A 12,441-nucleotide genomic window follows, 5' to 3' on the forward strand; every position below is an offset into this window, starting at 1 on the left:
CTAAATATGCCCTCATTAAGGTATGCTGACCTTGAGTAAAATCATCGGAGTTCACTGCCATATCATCCGGGAAGTTGAGTCTTCATAGTATGAGAGGTGCATTTCAAAATCTCTTCTCAGATTGTTGATATCACTGCCTGCTCAGTTATCTCTATATATGGTGCTGTTGGCAGTATCCAAGGCTTTCCTGTTGCTGTTAATTAATCACCTCCACAGAGAACATAATTAGCAGCTTAATGAGGATCATCATCCACTAGTGCTGTAGCATCAGCCTAAACCAGCTGTGAGGTACTGGCTAGAACTTACAATAGCCTACAGTTCCTTTGGGAGCTCCCACTGAGAAGGAGGACTGTCAAAACTCCCTAATTTTTCTCTCTGAAGGAGTTTCTTGATTAAACATTATCAGGGAAAGCAGCATTTACCGATTAGACTTTCATATGCTGTCACGCAGCCAGGCTAGAGAGACAAAGCTCATTTCTGGCATGTCTGCTGGCAAACAAAGGTTGATTACCACATTCTTATGGGGTGATTGAAGGGAATATGAAACATTGTTTGCATTACTAACGAGCCTTAAAATAGTGGCATTGACATTCTGAGTATGACAAGCACTTCTTGCTAAGAGCAAAAATAAATTTCCTTCTGTTGTCCTAATTTTGAAGAGTTGTCTTTTTGAGCCATTTCCAGACTTCTGCATAACAGTGTTTCCTCCTCATCTTCTCTCTGCAGCTTGATCTGTTGTGGTGGGAGGGAAGCTCTTAGTACAGAAATAATTGATGTTTATATCAGGAGGTGATACAAACCTCCTGATGTCCAGCCTTCCCTTCCTTCAGCGAGGGTATCTATTTAGGGTACAAGTTTGAAACAAAGGCAGAAAATACCATGGCCTTTAAATGAGCATTCACATCTTCCTTCTGTCCTACAAATGGTTTTGACCCAAGTTATGAAAGACTGAAAAAAGCAGTTGCAGAGCATGTGAAGACATAGCATATATACCTGTGGCCTGCACTGTTCTTTTCAGAAAGCTTTTTCATGTAACTGATGCAGAATAAGGTCGGATGCTATACTGAGAACAAGTACTGAAAGGCCATGGATGACTAGACGTAGATACAAGCAACGAAGGGAACAGGGGTGAAAACTGGAAATGACTTGTATGTGAATCATGAACCAAAAGACAAAAATCCAGGAATGAGATACCCAAGGGAATGAATTCAGCTCTTTTTTAAAGAACGTTCTACTTTACAAATCCAGAGCCCTGCTGGCTTATGAAATAGTGCACAGTTCCAGAAGAAAACTAAATGAAGAATTCGATGGTGGATTTTTTTATGAAGGCCTAGCTAGGAAGTAATTATTTTCAAATGCAGATTTGCAGGAGAATGAGAGGTCTGTGACTCCACTACTGTAGTAAAAGTGTGCAGGTAGAGATAAATAGCCACTTCTTCCTTTTCACCCTGGATCTATGTACCCTGTTACTGATTCCATTAACTAACATTTAAACAAGGCTTTAAAAATCTATTCTGAGATTTCAAAGAGGAAATCAAGCTACTAAAATGTAGTATAAAGCTGTAAAAAGCCTTGTGTATCAGCCAGAAAAAGTAGTAGATAGATTTACATAATCCTTCAACTAAATTGCAAGACATATGGTCCCCGTAAGTTCCTTCATCAAAACATTACTGAGACAAGATGGACACATCTGCACTATGGCAGAGCTGAGATTGATTCATGTTAAAATCTATTTCTAAATCTAAGGCATATCCTTCTGAGCTGTCACAGAAAGCAAATGCACTGTTCCCAGTATGAACATTTTGCTTAAGTATGTAGAGGAAAAGTGATTCAGAAAGTCTGTGCATTTTGAGCTGTGGACCAAGTCCTGCCCATGCGGAAAGGTTACATGTTGTTGTCCCAGACAGAGGGAAGTCCTCTCAAGTATTTCGTTTTGGAAAGCTCAGTGAGGAACAAACATCCGTGAAATATCCTTGGACAAGAGAATCACCTGGCACTGTAGTGGGGAATGTTAGTACTTCTGCCAGGTATTTTTACTTAATGTTTCGGGAGAATCATGTTAAGATGCCTTGCAAAGATTCTTTATGCCCAATGTACAGGTGGTGAAACTCTAGCAGAGGAGGATTGAGTGAGACTGCCCAGCTAGTCAATGGCAAGACCAGGATTCAGTCTGGTATTTTATAACTCCTACTGCAGACATATCTGCTCAGGACCTTGCTTCTTTCTTACAAAAGAGATTAATCTAATCCTAATGTTCTCTGAGTTTAGGAGTGTCTACATCCAGATTTTTAATTCGGTGCTCTCAAGAGAGAACAGTTTCCTGTCTGTCTTCCACCAAGTTTGATTTTCCCTTAGTATAGTATATTTTATTATCTAGATTTTAGCTCAGGACTGCATGGATCTGTTTTTAATGATAGCTACCTAAATTACATATTATGCAACAATAAGTACAGCACACTTTGACTAACAAGCTTCTGCCTGTGTCTGAGCGCTACAGGATTTTACACAGGATTTTGCTAATTTATACATTGAATGGAAGGTTAAAGTTGGCTATTTTTTATTCAACAGGGTCATTAGTTCTCCCAGGAGAGGTGGAACAGACAGTGACTTATTGTACACCCTTTTTTGATAAGCCTGTTCAACCGAAGTTCAGAACCTTGTCGGTTCCACAGCCATTGGACAGCAAAGCCCAAGAGGTATGAGGTCAGATTTATTTATTTAAACATTGAGGGTTTAGACTGCTTTTTTTTAACCTATTAGCTTCTACTGCTATTTCCACAAAAACAGAGGGATATAGATGGAGTATGTGGAACTGCTACGAGTTAACAAATCACATTGTTGATTTTTAAATTAATAATGAATTCTGAAATACGTTAAGAATTGAGATAAACACTCATAGAAAGGTACTATTTTATCTTGCACACTGGTACTATATAATCCTGCATTTTCAAAATGTGTACTTCAATACTTGAAACTGTATGTGGGCTTTTTAGTATTTAATTGGTATATTCAAGAATAATCAAGCAAAGTCTTGCACTTCCTGACCTTTTAAGAAATCATTACTTGCGCAGAATGATGGGCCATTTATTTTCCAATGATCTCATGATCTTACAACATCCTGCAGTTCTCATTGGGCTGAATATAGGAACCATCTTCTGCATCAAAGAGGTAGTGAATGATCCCTTTAACATGACATTTAAAAGAGAAAAAGTTTTTAGAATATATTGTGATCAGGATTCGGATTTGTCCTCTTGGGTATTAGCAAGGTGCTGCTGAGGATCTGCATTGTCTAGGTCTGGTGTGGAGAGGTTTGCATTATGGAGTCTGAGTCTTCTAATCAGACACAATCAATATATGCTTTAATTTAGAATTGCCATTTTCCCTCAGAATTTCAGTGCTTTTCAAACTGGAACAGAAGGTGTGGATTGCTCACAGGCTTATTTTAAGTCATTAAGCTTCCTATCCAAATAGTCAGCATGAGCATTAACTTTTGGGGATGTTTCTATTGCAGAGAATTCTTCACCACTTTTTTTCCCTGCCTGATCATTGTAACAGAGGCTGAAGTTAGCTTCCAGCTAAAATGGGCCGGTTTTGATAGTTTCATATGCTTATCGATGTCCCATGAGGCTTAAATCAAGTTTATAAATGACGCGTGACCAATGAAGTTTTGATGTTATAGCAGTGCATATGGTGCCTCCTTTCCTGAGCTGAATGGTGTTTAGTTCTTTGCAATAAACTTTTTACTATAAGGAACAAGTCTGCTTTGGGAAAAAGTAAATGTTCTAAAATGACCTTTCAAGCTTTAATACCCACCATTCTGTGAATAAAAATACTCACTCTTTTCCCTAAGGATTGACATAGTTCAAGGTTTTTACCTTGAGAAATATCCATTGGCACATAAAAAACCCCCTAGGATGGGGTTTTATAGTTTTCTCATTTGATAACTTCTGTATAAAACCAAAGAAGAAGCAGGGTTGTAGCAGCCTGCAGTGTTCATAAAGGATTGCATATGACTCTTTAAACCATAATTCATGAAAAATAGATGAAGATCCCACTGCATGCAAAATTCATTTCCATTTGAGGGAAAGTTGGGTTATGAAAGAGAAACTGAGTATTATTACATTGGTTAAGGGTTGCTGCATTTTTCAAGAAGAAAGGCTTACAATTTGCACAACCGTTCCGTTGGTGCCAGGCTACTCAAGATGAAAGCAGTCTTTCCCTTAAAATATACACATATTTGTGCCTTCATTATATAATATAACTGTGGCCTGATTTTTAGAACTGTCAAGACTGAACAGGTCCATTTTAAAATCCTTCAGCGCTTCAAATTGTCATTGCCTTGAAAATTAAATCTTGCATTGCTTATGGCAGGACTAGTTTAGAAAGAGAAAAAGATTTTCCCTGGAGACATCCCTGCTTTGAAATGAGACTGTTCTCTGTCCATCAAAACAAATCAGTTAGGGAAGGGCAACAGAATGTGGCTGCCCAGTTGGTTTTCATAGAGAATGATAATCCATTCCCTATGAGAAATAAACAAGCTTAATAGTGCAATGTAGGATGTCAGATGTCTATGCTATGGACATATTTGTTAAGGGCTTTAGGGGAAGGTGTGCATCTCTGAATGTATTGCTAGGGAAAATTTAAAAAAAGAGGCTCTGCTAAGACCCAGTGTCTAGCTTGGCTAATTGTTAAAGAACAACTTGTCTCCCTGAAAATGTCTCCCTGAAATGTCTCCCTGAAAAAGCTGTCAAAAGCTGTTGGGAAGAGGCTTAGTGAATGACACAGCAAATTATTTGTGTTGTCCACCAATGTTGCTTCATCTGTCTTCCCTGGTTTTAGACATAAATGTATTCTGGATTTCAGTATCGACAGTGCAGCATATGTGACCTCCCACAGGTCACTGAAAGCTGAAACAGCATTCACTCCATGGTTGAAGTACGTTATCCACAGAACATTTACCTTCCCTACCCAGATATTTATTCTCTCCTTTATTTCTACTTAATATTTTCTTTCATAAAAGATATCGTAGTTTTTTTAATTATCAGTATGTCTTAATATCTGCTTCCCAGGGTCTTTATTTGTTCTTATTTCACCCCCCACATACATATGAGTGCAGTTGAATGCATATGTTCTATCCACACGCTATAAACATGCATTCAAAGTGGGGTTCAGCTCACCTAACTTCAGCTTTAAATTTAGGCTTAATTTAGTACTTCTACCATCAAGAGGGGGAGATAAGCACCTCCAGAAAGCGATTCATCCCACTTGCTGGAGGCATTTGTCCTAAGATATAATATATCTCCGACCACAGGCTGACTCTCAGGCTGGGTCTTTTTTGGCTAATTGACTACCTTAATCTAGAAGCTTAATTTTTATATGGCTGGGATTAGGAAAGATGAATTCTACCCTTCTATTCTCCTTTGTTTGTCTTTAGTTTGAGCATTCAAAAAAGTATTTAGCATGCCTATCATTTTATCTTTGTCTGTGGAATGGCAGCATCTATCACCTAAAATACAGCTTCCATTGAGTTCCTTTGGTTTAAGGTTTTATTGATAGGCCTCAGCTGAGGTTTATTTTTGCTAAGTGCTATGCATAAATGCAACAAGAACAGGGAAGAACTTAAGGACAGAATTGACTAAGTGAAAGAAGATGGAAGAGTTGTATCTTCTCAGAGGCCAGTAAACACGCAGAGATTGAGCGACTTGTCCAGAATGATGAAGCAGAAGTGGAAAACTGATGAAGATTTATTGATTCCCAATCCAGTACCCCAAGATCAAGACAAACTTTTTTTTCCTCTCAAGTACCCCAGTCTATATTAAGCTTATATAAGATAATAGCATACATGCCTTTCCCCCCTTTTTTTATTTCCTGTTATTGAACTAGTAAGTTTTCCCTCAAGTATACTATGAAATCATTGGTGAGTGTGTGTGCATCCTTTAGATAATTTGAACAAGTGAATCATGGACCACCATAATTACACAGAAATAAATGTTGTAGAAGGACAGAGACAAACTGTTCAGTTAACTGTAACTCCACACAGATTAATAAAAAGACCTGAGTTGTCAGTTATTAATAGACTTTTGAAAGTCTCAACTTTAAGGTAGTTTATTTACAACATTACTTTGTAAAACAACCTCTAGCAAATTCTTCAGTTATTAATATGAATATTACATTCTTTTCCCCTTTAGTTTGGACAGGCGGGAACTGTAAATGAAAATGATTTTTTCTTCAGAGGGTAAATCACAGGAGCAATCTTAAGCAAACTGGCAGTTTTCTAATAGAGCAAAATTCTGTTCCCAGAGAGCTCTCAAAAAGATTCCAATTAGATGTTAAATTAGACACCTGAAATTCACATATTTCTCTCAGCTCCTTAGGCTAAAATAACAAGATAATAACGTGATCAGCTCAGAGGATTCGGTGTTCTATTGCAAAATGTCTTCCTTTTGAAATAGATTAAAATTGCAGTTTGCAGTATAAAAATTTCAGATTGCTTGTCTGTGTGGAAGATTGAAGTGAATGGTCTCTTGGGAGAGGAAGCAAAAAAAGAATCCCTAGTGCTTTGAGTAGTCATTTGAGAGATGAAGCATGCTGATAAATATGCAATGTGAATAAACTTTTCAAATGTGCAATGAGTGGGTAACAGAAAAATTATTAACAGTGAAGTTGGGTATGTTCTACTTTGGCATCTAATTTCAGTTAGCATTTTGGGGTTGAGTTTTTTGAACAACAGTTTTGCCAGTATTTCTTTGCATCTGCATAAAATGTTCCTGGAATGACATGAAGGTCACCACAAGGGCATAGTGAATGCATACATACTTTCCATAACTATGTTGGCAGAGGAAGAATACATTTCTTTTCGTAGAAACCCTATGAAGGCTTACTGTAATTTAACCTCTTCTTAGCTTAGTTGCCTATAGGTGTGGTAACAAATATTGTTACAACCAAACTAACTGAAACATATTTGGACCTTGCATCGTATTTTAGAAGAGTGTTTTGGATTTCTGCAAAGGAAAGACAGGTAGTAATGAACCCTGGTTGCTGATACCCTTACTGGCATGGAAATTTAGGAGGCTTTACTTGTGGAAAAGATGAAACTGGACATGAATATGATGAGGAGGTGAAGGAGTTGACCTTAGCCTTAATGGGAAAGAGACCTTTTGTGCAGGCTTTGTCTCATGTCAAGATTTCTTGAACGTGCTATTTATAAAAGTTAATGATGGTTTACCTGGGATAATCTATGGACATAAGCAAGATAATCTTTGCATGCAGAATGAATACTGTTTTCTAGACCAGCTCTATCTCCAAAATTTGTTTTTCTCATTTATAAGTGCCCATTGTCTACAAGTCTGCATCTAGGATGATTTACATGCTCAAGCATCTATTGACGCCAATGTAAGCCAGGCCCCTAGAACATTAAGCAATACAAGTGATTAATAAAATTACACAAACCCAGAAAAAATATCAATCAGATAATATTACAGTTTATTAATGAAGGATGTAGATACTTGCAAGATACTCACTACCAGAAATTATGTGGGATACTGTGCCTTCTAAACTGAGCAGTGACCATAAGATGCTGAGTGTTCTTCCTTGCTTTCAGAAAACAAGTAAGTGTATTCTTAACTTCAAATACATCAGTAGTCATTGGCTTCATTGAGGATTCATCAGAAGTTTGAAAAAATAAGCATGTGTTTAAATGTTTTGCTGATTTGGTACTGAAGTACTTAAAACTTTGGAACACAGAGCCCTTGAGGAGATGTTATTTGTTATGGGTGAAATTTCTAGACTATTATATTAACTTCTCAAAGGACAGGGAGCATTCCTGTACAGTTTGGGCAGCGAGGATGTGTCTCCTGTGTAGGTCTGGAATTAATTTTATGTAACTGCTTACCATAAACCTTTTGTGTCATGGCTCCCTGCAGTTTCTTATCAGTGTGCAGCCTGCAATTATTATTTGTTGTCATTATTTTATTTTATAGACAGAGTGTTTATTCTAAGATATTTCAATGAGAAGCAATACAGAAATGCTATACACTGTATCAACAAAGCAAATATTGGCAAATGCAGTTAAGACTTTTATGTTCATCATGCAAGCAATCCAAACCAGCCAATTGCACATCTCTGAGATGGTGAAAAGAAATTATTAGAGTCTGAAAATTGATTATGTGTCATTTTGCTCATTCCAGGCATTTCCTTTGCTGAAACTGTGTTCTGGGAAGCAGGTTGCATTAGTATCAGATGCATGTACACTGAAGCATTTTGTAATACTAGCCCAAGTTCTAAGGATATGGAATCTGTCTTTGAAATTTAGCATAGCTGTACATAGCTTATCCGTATCCCCTCAGCCCTGCCACTGCAAGTGGCAGGAATGTAATAGATGTGTGCAAGGGAGGTTTTTAGATTCCTTGCCTTGAGCAAAATTAGCTAATGATATTCATTCAGATACAGTACAGTACAAATGGAGCACATTAAATGGCTTAAATTAGGTCAAATTGAATAATTGAATTTATTCTTTTACTTAAAAAGAGCTTAATCAGCTGAGAGTGCTAGAGTCAGAAAAAATAGTTTAATTAAATATTAATTAGAAGTTTATATTTTGAGCTCCCTTATCATCACTTGCAGCAATATTATTTATGTATCTGTTTTTTCCTCATTACAGCTACTAGGGGATGATGTTTACCCATTCTCACTTGATGAAGAATTTGATTATGACAATGTGGCACTGACCCCTAAGTTCTCTGAAGCTGAGCTGAAGGCCATTATAGAATTGTCTGAAGAGAAGAAAACGCGGACAGATGTCAAGTCGGCAGGAGCTGAAGACTGAGTTAAAGGCATTCTGTGCAGTGCTGTTGAAATAACATTTTTAGGGGATAAATCTAGCTCTTTGTTGTACCCTTATTTAGTGTTTTTATCTTTGTGGCCAGTAAATGACATCCTTGAGATTTTTTTGGTTGTTCTACCAAGGTGCCTTGGAGCCTGAGGTGGCCTCTCCCTGTACCTCCTCCTAGTCCTAATGAAAACACAGAAGAAGATGATGCATGCCCAGAGTTGCTTGTATAATAGCCCTTCAGCCAGAGAAGAAGTACTTCCATGCTTTTTCTATGTCTGTATGCTGATTTCCTTAGGCATTCAGGTTGGCTAAGGAGGTCTGTATTTGTCCCTAAACCCAACGGGATTTTTGTATAGATCAGTGACTTTTAATATTTTTAGGCCCCAGTGCTCAGCTACTTTGTTGTTTTCCAGGTGGTACAAGGCAGTTGGAAGGATGTCTCAAGTGACAGCCATAAATTGCCTTTTGTAGAAAAATCCTTGAGTGGGATGAATCCTGTATTGGCTCAGGTGAGGTACACTGGAGTAATTGCTCTGTAGGACCAAAACAAGCTGGTGGAATTCAGAATAACACTGTGGCTACTCTTGCATACATTTGGTCTCGACTCAGTTCCTGACTAGTGCAAAGCTAGTCCTAAAGCTGCCTTTTACCTAGTTCTTTCAGTAATGCAAATCAGAGCTTTTTGCAGCTGACAAATCAGTCTATAAACTCTTTCGCTATCATTATAAGACTTAAATATACAGAGTTACATGAGTGAATAAATCTGGGAATATTGTTTTTTTTTCTCTGGCTTTTGTGTTACTTCAGTTGTGCAGAGAAATAAGTATTCCTGTTTCCAATAAACTTTTTGAGTTGATCAAAATTGATGTGGTGCAACTCCTAGCGATTAAAACATGAACTGCTACAAAAAGCCTTCCACACAGAGGAAAAAATAGTGATCTCATCCATTAAAGGAATTGGCATTGAAATGCTGTCAGATTTTACATTTTTTTACAGGAGATGATTCCAAGTACCAGGTTATGACTTATATTCAGCATCACTGAAATACAGCAAACTCTGGACTTGAATAAAGGTCAGGTAGTATGGGTGGGAGAGAAGAATGTGCACCTCTGACACAAGGCGGTAGTATGTTCTCTTGCTATGAGGTGTTTAGGTTTCATTTTTTTCAGCCTAGTGTAGAAGCTTTGCTATTGAGGCTTGGTTTCACATCACACTACTGAATTGTATTATCGGTCGTTTTCTGGTATAACTACATTAGCTAAAGTTATTGACCAACAATTTGTCCTTGACCTATCTTCGTTATTTCTGAAGTGGGTGATTAACATGATGAATATGGGAAGAGTGCCTGAGCAGACAGACTAGAGACCAAACCACAAGTTATTTATAAAGGCTCTGGATGAAATCCCTGTGGCTGGTTGGCTGCTCCATTGTCAGCATTTTATAAAAGCAAAGCAACGTGCTTTGATGATCCAAAGGAAATTTTCTGGATCGGTAATTTTGTAGACCATAATCATGCACCACTGACATCTGAATAGCGTTTGTTTCAAGGAATGGTATTTGTCTCGATTAGGGGGATATATTTTAAGAGCAAGATTAACAAAAAGCAGAAAAGAAAGTGGTCTCAGACAAGATATGATATAAAACTGTAAGTATGTTGTATAGAAAAACTGGTCTGTCTAGGACCTTGCTGGTAGAAGGTAATGGGAAATTTATTTTTAACACCTACACTCAAAAGGATGCCTATGCTGTAGTTAAAACAGTTTTTAATGCAATTGGCTGTATAGCAGATTCTGGTGTTTGGGAAACATCTTTTTTATCTTTTGGTTGTTTTTTCTTTTTTTAATGTGAATTCATTTGAATTCAATGAAGTGTTTTGTTGAACCCAAGATACTTTGAATTAAGTGCTTCAGATCCAACTGGAATTTTCCAGTGAAACATTCAGGTAAAAATTGCTGAGCAGATCTAATTATTAATTCATCTCTTCTGGAAGACATAGATAACGTGTATAAATGGGAGGGATAAGAAATAAGTTCTGGAAATGCTCCATGAACAAATCTAGGAGGAAGAAATTGAGAACTGCTGTACAAAGATAGCAGGGTCAGCCTCTAAAAACCTCGACAGAAAAATAAGGGAGATAACCTCGTTAACATACATATGTATGGCAAAGATAAAGTAAGGAACCTTCAGCCTAACAGACTTCTGTGTACCGAGTTTGCTATCCCGCAGTTAAAGAATCAACCACAAATAAAGGTGAACTTTTGTGGGTTTGTGGAATGATGAGTTTGACGCTTTTTGTGTGTGTTTTTTCAGAAAAGTGTGAGACATACAAAGCATACATCAGTCCCGTTGGAATCCTATTGCCAGTAGAGTCAGTGAGAAAACTTGTCCAGGGGTTCATAATGATCTTCAGGCCGAATCAGCTCTGAAATCTCATAAGTGCGTTTTCTATTCATTTCAGTATCATTTTTTTCAGTATCAGTCCCTGTACATTAGGGATACATCCAGCCATTCAGTTCCTTCTCTCCTAGGCAGATGGTTCTCTTACCAAATGTTCAGAGTACCTATTATGCTCCATAAGTGTCATTCAGTATAGTGATTATATGGTTCTGTTTGATATAAAGAAACACTTTGCTGCAGAATACCCGACAAAATTGGAACTCTTCAGTGACATCCGTCTTACGCAGAGAAATGGGGATAATTCACTTACATTTACACCACTCATGAGTTAGATTTTTGCTCTTTATTAAGAGAGATGAATATCACAGTGGAGATTAGGCAGTGTAGGCTACATTTTCTGAACATGACATTTTGCTGGTCTGCCCCTGTGGTTGTTTTTGGCTTGTACCTTTCATTTGATTATCTGTCACAGAGGAGGCTTATTTTCCACTTCTCCATTACCAGGTTGTCATTTTTAAGAACATATTTTATGTGCATGTTAAATTTTACACATGGACATGGAGTTAGTTACCTGGCATTGTTTCAGTGTTTGCGAGGTGGTTTGAAGTCTGAATAATAGATATCTTTTCCTCTTGTAGCTTGTGTTCTCTTTAATATTTAGCATTTTCAGCAGGGGTTGGTGAGGGACGGTCTCCTTTCCTATTTATGGTCTTTTCTAAACATTTTTTCTCTTTTCCAAAAGAATTAAAGGCAAAACTCATGCCTGGAACAGAAAACTTTGAGTGCTACTTGGAATTGACTGAGGAGCTGCTGCAGTAGGGAATACGATTTTCTACCTACTACCCTAACAAGGATTTTGAATTGCAAAATCTCTGATGTTGGGTGAACCCCTTGGAGGCGAAGGTTGTGTTGTGTGATGCACCTCTCTAATCCCTTTGTATTCATTACTTCATTTATGTCTAAAGTGCAATAGAGATACGCATCCGTGTCAGTGAGCTTATGTGTGTTAAACTTGTTGCTTACTTGGGTGTTACTAGAAGGATGCTAGCTCTTCTTCCCACAGGCTTACTGGACCTTGAGTTATGGGGTGGAACTCCTTGAGTTTTATGTGAAGTGTAGTAGTCCTTCCACTGGGGCAGGAATCTGAAGGGTTGTTTCCGTGGCTGGCTGTGGTGCAAGTTTGGGTATTATTAATGCTGAGTTACTCCTTGTGG

The 12,441-nt window shown here is 37.8% G+C and overlaps 1 protein-coding gene across 1 annotated transcript; it reads left to right on the top strand.

Moving 5' to 3' along the window:
- Positions 1 to 2,539: 2,539 nt before the first annotated feature.
- Positions 2,540 to 8,824, top strand: LOC104159213 (uncharacterized protein C11orf74 homolog; the record flags this gene model as incomplete). Its single annotated transcript, XM_009697061.1, has 2 exons — positions 2,540 to 2,696; positions 8,660 to 8,824. Coding segments are annotated over 2 exons (322 nt in total), but the record flags the coding sequence as incomplete, so codon positions are not given.
- Between the last annotated feature and the right edge of the window lie 3,617 nt (positions 8,825 to 12,441).

Source organism: Cariama cristata, unplaced genomic scaffold (genome assembly GCF_000690535.1).
Source record: "Cariama cristata isolate BGI_N322 unplaced genomic scaffold, ASM69053v1 scaffold24203, whole genome shotgun sequence".
NCBI lineage: Eukaryota > Metazoa > Chordata > Aves > Cariamiformes > Cariamidae > Cariama > Cariama cristata.